Source organism: Anopheles stephensi, chromosome 3 (genome assembly GCF_013141755.1).
Source record: "Anopheles stephensi strain Indian chromosome 3, UCI_ANSTEP_V1.0, whole genome shotgun sequence".
Lineage (NCBI taxonomy): Eukaryota > Metazoa > Arthropoda > Insecta > Diptera > Culicidae > Anopheles > Anopheles stephensi.
Genome location: NC_050203.1, coordinates 45744980 through 45755334, shown reverse-complemented (window position 1 = coordinate 45755334; position 10355 = coordinate 45744980). Strand labels below are relative to the sequence as shown.

The 10355-nt window shown below is 45.3% G+C and overlaps 1 protein-coding gene across 1 annotated transcript; it reads left to right on the top strand.

The window, feature by feature from the left end:
- Positions 1-9441: 9441 nt before the first annotated feature.
- Positions 9442-10322, top strand: LOC118511127 (deoxyuridine 5'-triphosphate nucleotidohydrolase). The gene is made up of 2 exons (XM_036053860.1): positions 9442-9789; positions 9865-10322. Exons 1-2 carry the CDS (start codon positions 9554-9556, stop codon positions 10202-10204), a joined length of 576 nt encoding a protein of 191 aa, XP_035909753.1. The 5' UTR covers positions 9442-9553; the 3' UTR covers positions 10205-10322.
- Positions 10323-10355: the final 33 nt, after the last annotated feature.

Below are 10355 nucleotides of genomic sequence, written 5' to 3'. Positions count from 1 at the left end.
AACCCAGTACATTGTATCTGCATGTGATGGGTCATACGAATCTTTTCTTGGATCGACCAGGAGTTGAGTTCGTTCCTTAAGGAATCTAGTTCGATCCGTTTGTTGGGGTCGCCCCGTGGGTGCAGCAAAGCATATGCGGCTCGGGTCAACTCATTCATTAAGTTCAGCGAGTTCAGCCTAACCCATGGGTATAAGCATTCCGGGTCAATCCATCGAACTCATTGTACCAAAAAATCGACCCGAGATCGTTGCATCCTCGTTCATGCTTTGATGCACCCAGGGCTTCACCGGAAGTCGTCGTCGACAAAGAAATACGACCACAACCGCTTCGTCCCTCTTAGGGATAGCTGGAACCCGCTAGGTTCTAGGTTAACCCGCTTATCACACGTCCACATCAAGCGAACTGAGTGGATCGATCATCAGCTTTGCAATTTTCTTTTCGGAACATCATTCTTTAAAATGAGTTGGTTCTATCAATTTTATAGCTTTAAAGAAATTTATAGAAAATATGGTTATAACGCATTAAAATCAGACTGCCCTGATGTATATAGCAATAAGACCATGATGCATTTGGATAGTGCAATAATTTTAAGAAGCACTCAGATCGAGCAAATCGATCGTACTCGCGACCTTTTTTTAACCATCAAGCTGGAGTTACTGCTTGGTAGTTTACTTCAAATACCATACAAAGTTTAAACGGCTAAGCGAATACTACTGAGCAGTTCTTCTTCTTCTTCTTCTTCCTTGGCACTACAACCTCGAGAGGTCTCCTTGGTCTGCCACTTCTGGGTTTCTGGAACTTAATTTTACTCGTAGTAAAGTAGTCATCCCTACGCACGGGAAGCCGGTTTGAATGGGATTTGAACCCCGGCCCTGCCGTGTGAAGATCGGACCGCCCCTTTAACGCCAATTGTCACTCCAAATACATGATATTATTATTCTGAACTCAAACCGAGAACGTATCATGATTGCTTCATTACACAAAACTACAGAACTCCACAGCTGATCGCAGGTCATCACCTCATCGTCGTTTAATGTAAAACAACAACCAATGTTTCGTGCTGGAATAAGACATACGCGCATAAGGCATGGTAAGGTTTGCGGTCAAGTACCGCAAATTGTAAAACAAAGCTCAAGACAGACGATGTCAAGACATCAAGCAACAGTGAAGCAGAAAAGGATTAATAGCAACCGAGAGGAGGAATGAGAGAGTGAGAGAGAGAGAGAGGGTGAAAACCGCACGAAGGGAACTGCACGGTACAATCGACGATGGAGGGCAAGACGTGGCCGCGCACGCAAGATGATGACGAGCTTAAGCGAGATTGTTACCTACAGAATGCAATTATGTGGTCAACCAGCAGCCAGTGGCTACAAAGCGCATAAACGTCGACGGTACCAGTGGCCGGTGTGGTCGATGGCGACGCACGGCAGCATATCGTCATGGGTCAGTTTGCTCCTGTTCAAATCCATCGCTCCAGGAAGCCCTCTAGGAATGTGGAAAAAAAAGTATTTCACCTGAACCGCGCGCCATCACCTTCTTCCGCTGCGCTCCGGGCTCGAACGGGAACCGTTCCAGCACCCTGCGTAGACAGCCCCTCTGTTAGACCTTTGCCATCGCAGCTCGATGGCTAATGGATCTCTCGGTTTCTCTCTCTCTCTCTCTCTCTCTCTCTCTCTCTCTCTCTCTCTCTCTAAGCCCTCCATCCGTGGCCTATGGGAACATGAGCTGCGGCCCGGCCGACTATGGCGCGCGCATCAATGCGTATTTCCGGTGCTGTAAGTGAAGTGGTCATCGTCGGCTCCCATTGACCAGGTCCCACGATGTCAACGGTTCAAGATCACGTGGCGACGGTGCGCGGATGCCCACTCCCAGGAGCGCTGGCAGGAGTAATCGGCAGCGCAGGTAATCACATTCATTCGCCCTACGATTTATCTTCGGCGTCTTTGCTGCTTTAATAAGCACCGTCTGCAGGGATCTGGTAGTGCTGCCGGGCGAACGGTGTATGCTTCAGCGAACGAAGAAGAGGACGGCCACCCGTTTCTAAACCCCACCACCATAGGTGCATACAATCGTTGCTGCGATGTCTATGCGGTACATCTCGGGCGCTCATTGCACTGCAAACGCAACCAGAGCATAGACTCGGCAGCTGCCCCGGCATGGCTAATTGCAGCTGTGCAAGGAGGAATATTTTAAGCACGACCCAATAATTAGACACCACGTTGACCCGCATTGGTGTCACAGGATTTCGTCAAGCGACGCATTTCAGATTCGTTCTTTTGTCAAAGCTTGATTCAAGATCGGTTATCAGAATATTTTTGTATATAGCTACAAATATCACTATTGATTCAATTTCATGTTGTTAGCTTCAGCATCATGATCTGGTTTGCTAAACTTAATGATACCTTGAATGGGATTTGAAGTTAAGACTCCTTTCTTCTTTTACCTTAATGATCGAAGTGTCTCCTTCTACTATTTCTCTATTTCTTCTACTTTAGCACTACAACCTCCAGGTGTCCCGACCTGCCATTTCTAGCCTCCCAGCAGGTCCTGTCGGTCCGGACTGGATACGATACTCGGTCCTGCCATGTAAACCTTGACCTGAGCCTCGGCTATCGAAGCGCCCCAACGACCTAACTAACATGAATTACGGCATGGCCTAAATAAATCCACAATCTCCCCTATCCACAAAATAATAAGCAAAGCTCTATAGTTAAACCTGAAAATATAAGTGCATTGTCCATCCTGATATTGCAGAAGACCAGGACCGAAAGCTATTGTAGTGCCTAAAATGTAAGTAAGTAACTAAGGGCATACTAATCTTGGTGGTTCGGTGGTGCCGATTACCAACTCGATGAAACCTGGTTCACATCCCGAAGTAAGAGTGTAATTTAAGTCAAACGAATCGAACGGTAGGTCTTCGCTGGACCCTCAGAGGTTGTGCCTAAGAGGCATACGAGACAAAAAAAATAGTTAAGGACTACTTATTCGCTCATCAGACGCTACAACCGCTGCAATGATTTTGCTTGCTGCACCAATCCTACCCAATAACATTATCCCGGCCGTTTTTCCTGTCTGCCAAACAATTATTCCGGCCGTTCTCCATCTCAATTTGCTCCTACTACGCTTCTTTTGTCCATGTGGATTTTCAAGGCTTGGTCGCCCGGTCCTATTGAACCTGACAATACCAACTCGCTGTACCATACTGTCTTTGCTTCGTCGGTCGAGACAGGTATTTTAGTGCAGAAGTTTCGTGATTTATTATTACTATCGCTCAACGACTTCAAGTTTTGGACGCCTTCAAAGTGCGATCATCTACCTGTAAATCGCTCCGGTGTTGGCGTATTGGTTTGAAGGGTTACCAATGATGTCACTAAAATTATGATTTTCGCCTCGTTAATCTCCAACCCAAGACTGTATGCTGATTGTTCGATTCTTTGGTAAGCTTCTACTACTTAGAAGACACTCAAATCAATGCTGTCTATGTCATCACCGTATGTCAGGATCTGGATTGACTTACAGAAGATGGGTTTGACAATCGTGCTGGCTGGTGTGGCTTTGTCATGAGAATGGCACTAGTCAAAACAGCGAAAGAGTTTCATAGTAACTTCTATCACACAATAAATTAACAAATGGTATCATACAAATCTTATATTTAAAAGGACAGTAAAATAAAGTGTAGCAACTCGTATGCCGCTCGCGTTAGACTAATAACCATCATCGATAGCATAACTGTCCTTCTTAATGATCAGTTCAAACGCTTAAATTTTCTGAGTAATAAACCCTTCGGGAACTGTGAAAAAAATTCTTAAAAAAGCCCCAAAAGTCAGCACAGATTCAGTAAGCTCATTTTCAGCAGTTATAATACAGCCAAGCGATCGATTTTGAGTTCTAGTCATCCCTCTTATCACAGATTAATTTGTGAAATACTTAAAGCAATTGTTAAACGAATGAAGAGTAATCCCATTGGGAATAAGGACAAGGGGCCCATTAATTCAGGAAAACATTTTGCAAGAACGAGTTGATTGGACATGACACAGCTGTACAACTGTGTATAATTAAACAAACCTTCCCCGAAAAGTAAATGGTTCATTGAAGTTAGTTGTATATCGTTACAGGTAGATAGAATTTGTAAGCGCTTTTTTGTTTTTGCTGCGCCCTGGAATCATCAGCCAGAGCTCATCTACCGCTGCCACGCGAGATCGTTCACCTTTTCCTTTTTGCGATGCAAAGCTTCTCATTAAGCATTTTTGCTCATTGCCCAGTGAACGTGCTTCCGCTCGTGCTCCGTTCGTGTCTTACGTGCATCCGGAGTTCTTAACAGTCTACTGCCAGCCCTAGCTGCCAGCAAATCAAGCACCGGGTTCGCGTAAACCACATGCGCTTCATAATTCTTATCTTCTATTAATTAAGCTCCGTTGCATACGACTGCACCACCGGCCACGATAGGCGAACCAGACCGGCGGCCCCCAAAGACGTTCCTGCCGCTGAAGATCTCATTTTTTCCCTCCACTCCACAAACACAAACATGCCCCACATGGCCACGAGCCACGGCATCTAGTCGGGAAACCGAATGCATCATGATCACCTTCCGCCACCGCAACCACTACTGCACAGCACACAGGTGCATTTATAACATTCATATTCACCTTCGGCTTCATCCAGTCCCTCCCCATTTCACCCCAGCCCACCTGTGCCACCACCACCCACTCTCGCTGCGGACCCAATCCCAATACGGGGCCTACAACAAGTGAACGGATTCAAAGGAGCGTATCGAAACGATCGCTATGTGGAAGGGCCGTCCGCAAGGGCCTCTGTGGTTCTTCGCCTGCAAATCCCAGCTCCAGTGCCGGTGCCGATCCCTCCCCCCAAACCCCAAAAAAAAGCCGCCTTGAGGTAGGCTCAAGGGTGGAGAAATTTGCACCACGCCACCGATGAGCTCATATAGTCAGCGAAGCATCGCCCAGCCCAGCCCAGCCCATCCTAGCTCCCAGTCCCCCCCCATCCACCGCCGAATGGGACCACGGACCGAGCCTACTGATCTTTTCGCAGGTCAACTGCATCCGTTTCGCTTATTATTTTTATAACATGAAAATTACGCTCCCCTTTCCCTTCAATTAATTAGCCTACGGGTGCTGCGTCTGCCAGTGGCGCATCATGCTCACACAGCTCGCCACCGGCTCCAACCATTCCAAGCCGTTCGATTTCGATTACGGGGGCTCCCTCTGCCTTCTGCTGCTTCCCTTTGCAAAGGGCTGGCCACGCTGGATCGAGAGCAGCGGGAGCAGCGGGAGCAGCGTTTCCTATGTTAATTTTGAGACCCACTGCACCGTGGCCACCGCAGCTTGCGGAATGCTGGGAGGCTGCACCAGGCAAGCGAATGTTTGTTGGCAGCGACGTGTTGCAATTGCAATTTCGTTCGCCACCGCAAACGCCACCGCCCTGCCGATGCGCTCGGGAAAGGAAGTAACACCCCCTTCTTGGGCGGCCGAGATGATGGGTTAGGTCTCTAGTTCCGCTCAAGAAATCAATGAGGGCTACCGTTTGACGTAGCGCAGGTGCCGATGAACTGCCGATCCCTTCCTTCTGCGCCGGCCTTTGCGGTACGCCTGGTAACGGATTGTGTTAGGGCGCACCGTACCGCACCATACTGGCGAATCCGTTGGCCGTGACGTGATGTTGCAGGAACGATTCATTATACTATCAGCTCAGCAATAAAACGAGCAATAGATATGTGGTGTGTTTGTCGTGATATTAACACGGTGCTTTATGCAACCAGCGCACGATGTGACACAATTTTATGTGCTGTTTAAGCTTCTAATGTTGGCCCTACACACACACTTCCGGAACTTCCGGATTCCCGTCGGGTTTTCGAGCGAGTTAAGGATGCTTCATATTATCCTTACAAAGAGACTCCTTCCGCTGGAGCTATTTTACGTGATACATCACAGGATCTTATGCGGGTTGCGTGACCTTCTTTTGGGCATTTTCAAATGTTTCCTAAAATTCACCAATATTATGAGAGCAGATCTTATCCTAGCCGATCCTCACCGTATTAATCGTCTTCTTCGATTATTATGAAAATATGAGTTCTTCTTGTTGAATCAAGAATCTACTACAGCAACTGCCAATCATTTAGATATTTGTCCCGTTAAATGTTCTTCAAACTCCCGTTCACCGTACCCGGCAACCCACCCTTTGTTATTGTTTCCTCAACGCCATCGAATTAAATCCATCCATGTCATCCGTGACCTGGGTGTGATAATCAACCAAATCCAAAAAATCTTGCATAGCCCATTTCGAAGGCATTGTCTCGAGATCATTTAAAGTTTTAGCGCCTATCCGTAGACTCACATTCGACATAAACGATCCAATATACCACAAAACGCTTTTTTGCTGTTTAGTCCTTAATCCTCTCGAATTTGCATCCATTGTCTAGAGCCCTGCCTTTCTAGTCTGGTTCACAAAGCTTGAGCAATTTGCTGAGGATTGTGTCCCGGCGTTTCCTGGATCTCTGTCGAGACTCACTACCACCTCCTTTCAATGTCCGGCGTCAAATGCTTAGCCTTTCTTTTGCCTTTCTGCAATACTTCAGCAGCCTGTATCACCTCTTTGACTTTCATTGCTCCCAGACATTTTTTTCGCACCCTCTCGCTGAAAGCTATTCAAGCCGACTGAACCCCGAGGTCCACAGGATTGGATTGAAGCTTAACGCGACGACGACAAATTTCCTGCCTGCGAGAAGCTCTGGCCATGATAGCCTACCTCGGGCTCCAACCATTCCTGCGATTCAGTGGACTCCAACGACACATGAAATGCACACTAATATGTTCAGTGATCCCCAACGGGCACAAGTCCTGGACTATGGGATGACCATGAGGCAGGGGATGCCAATGTGCTCGCAACAATGACTATCATTGGGAGTGTATACAAATAAGGCGTGTGAAGTAGCACGAGCTAGCTGAGTCGTTTGGCGGAGCTGATATCCTGACGGTGGCTAAAGTCGGAAGGATGGGTGGGACACGAGATAAGGATGTCGGAATCATGCCCCCACCAGGTAGATGTCCACCAGTGTTCCACACGGCACGAGGTGTAAAGTTGCACAGAGAGCTTGTTGGTTAGATCAGATTGAATCGAATCTGCAGAGGATCGTATGCAGCCGTGATTGAAGGATTGCAACTGTGGACAGATTTTTTTTGGGAAGTCGTCTGTTAGAAAATGCTGAGTTATCTAAGAAGAAGAAAAGTGGAATTTTAATTTAATTTGTGTAGATTGATTAATGTAATCTGTGTTTTATATCGATCAAAATCAAATTTCTTCTTCTTGCCTTAACAGGCTACTGGATCACGCTGGCCATGTAACGGATTACTAGATTGGTCAGGCCAAATAGTCAGTTCATGCTACGGAGCGACTGTCCGAGTGAGATTAGATACCCGGTTCTGCCGGGTGAAGGTGGGCGTCGCCATCGTCTTGGCCACCGTACTGAACCACCAAAAAATATTAAATTATTGGTTAACTAAACAAAAAGGTTAAACCACCTCATGCAGGTGAAATGTAGTCGAGGAAGCTAGAAATGGCAAGTTGAGAATTCTCCAGGCCGTAGGGCCAAATTAAGGGAGGGAGGAAACGTACAACTTTGGCCCGGATCCGACAGGTCTAACGATAGGCAGAGTAGACGTAACCTACTTCCTGTCGGCAGCCTGATACAGCGTACTATGGCCTCGGCATTCTATGACCTCTAACATCTATTCAGTGTAGGGAAGTGCATTTCAAAGTAGTACGTTTAAGAGCTGATCTGCACCTCATTTGATGAAGTGAAGAAAACATGTAACTTAGTATGGTAAAAAAGCAGGCCAATGGCATACGGTGCCGCTAAACAGAATAAAAAACTAAATTTCTAAATATAAGTTTAGGTTCTTGGGAAAACGGGCATATCATATAAATAACGGGGATATCAAATATTACCCAAATAGCCAAAAATAATTAAATCGTACTATCGTGCTGCTTAAGGGCTGCTTAAAGAAAACCCGTACCACCGACGATCTTCGAGGCAAGTTAAAAGCCCGTGGAACTTGATGGAACTATGAAGCTTTTCTACTTGCACTTGGAACTCGATGGAACTATGAGACTTATTTATAAACCATGCATAGTGTTCATCCGAACTATGCGGCTTATTAAGAAGCAAGCGGTACTTCATGGAACTTTATGCCCGTTTAAGAGTGAAAGATGTCCTTTAAATTGTTTGTTTACAGGATTATGTCAATAATGTCCTATTGTCTATTGCTATCTGCCATGCATCTTCAGAAAAAAAACGTGTACAAAAATCGGGAAATTGTTTCATAAAACATGCTTAAATTATGCGCGAAATATTTGAGAACGAAGACGACTGCGAGATAATCGATATATCCGAAAATTCTAGTTTGGAAGATGATCTGCAGATTGAAATCCCGAAACAGATGCCTTGCATGAAAATAAATAGCTTATATGTGCTCCTTTAACAGCTTGACATACGAAAGCTGATTAACGCCCGATTAAAAGTTCGATTTAAAGTTCTATTTAAGTAATCTATAAAATCATCCCAGAATTCTCTTCTTCTCTTCTGTTTCTCTCTCTCTCTCTTCTACTTAAGTTTTCTCCTGTTTTTGATAAGCTTAAACAAGGCCAATAATACAATAAAATTGTGTTTTTAATATCTCAACATTTTTGTGACCTGCTCATATTTTTTATTCTTTTTTTTTCAAAGTCTCGATATTTTCTTTGCAAACACAAAGTTCCAATAAAAAGTTAAGCTGATGCTGATACTAATTTTGAAATAGTTATACCTGCTATTACTGTCGAAAACAGTTGGAACGAAGATGGATATGGAGATGATCGAGTTGTTTTGTATATTCCGTATTTTCCGGGGTGCTTCAGTGGTTGAAAGTTTAATTCCGTCCTGACTATTTCTCTCTGCAGCTACGGGTTTTAACAATCAAGTCAAGGAAGTCAGACAGACAACCTATCGAGGTTTTAAGAGAGTTTGAGCCATAGAGATATATTTTCATCAATGTTTCTTATACATTTATCGACATTCTTTTTTTTGAGAACTGTAGACTTTTGCCATTTTCATAGCAAGCCACACGAACCAAAATAAATCGTTCTTCAAAAAATCCATCAACATGCTTCTAATTTATGACCTAATCATGCTATCGAATGGATAAAACATGCACTTGTCCTAGTGGATACTCCAACATCAACCAAAATGAATGATATGACGATCAAACAGTTGTGAAAAATCTGCTATCCGAACGTTTAACGGAATTTTTAAACCTTCCGTCGAGCAGTTTTGCTTGAATGTAAAACACGCTTGTCGTTTTTCTTGACGCTTGATCGGAACTATAGTCATGCATAGAAATTATTTGGACAGACAGTTATTTCATTTTAATTTTTTTCTGTTCCATTACACTACTTCTTATTTGCTAGTTTATTCTAATTGAAAACGAACCGCTCACTATTACATTACCGCTAATACTTGGCGCCCATTGCTTACACTCTGTATTGTTTCATTCGGCAACGATGGCCGGAGCTATTACAGTGTGCCGGACGCAGCTTGTCAAACGACTCCCAAACTTTCGCGCCAAAAATCAAAGGCAAATCATTTCCAATCGAATCGTGTTCGCTGCCGCACCGACGCCACAATCTCAAAGCACAATGCCCGAACAAAAGTGTGTGCTGAAGTTTGCTAAACTTTCCGAGCATGCGTTTGCTCCGACGAAAGGTTCCGCCAAAGCTGCCGGATATGATCTGAGAAGGTAATTTAGAAGGCATAGTTCCATGATCACACCATCTCATTCCATCTAACCGGTGTGACTTTGGATGTACTTCAGCGCGTACGACTATACCGTCCCCGGCCGTGGCAAACAACTGGTGATGACCGACATCCAGGTGCAGGTGCCCGAAGGATGCTACGGACGGGTAGCTCCACGTTCCGGGTTGGCCGTGAAAAATTTCATCGACGTTGGAGCCGGCGTCGTCGATGAGGACTACCGCGGCAATGTAGGCGTCGTGCTGTTCAATCACGCTGAGGCCGATTTCGAGGTGAAGAAAGGCGATCGTATCGCACAGTTTATTTGCGAGAAGATTGCCTATCCTGACCTGCAAGAGCTTCCGTCGCTAACGGACACGGAGCGCGGTGCGGGAGGTTTCGGATCGACCGGCACCAACTAAGCGGGCCCGTAACACGATCGTGCGCGTCACATTTTTGCCATTTTGTCACATTTCCATTTGTTGTATAAGTTTAAATAAAAAAATGTTGTAATAAAACAAAACCAAAATCCACTACTTACGCGTGTGTTGCAGCAGTTAGCTCCTAGTGTGT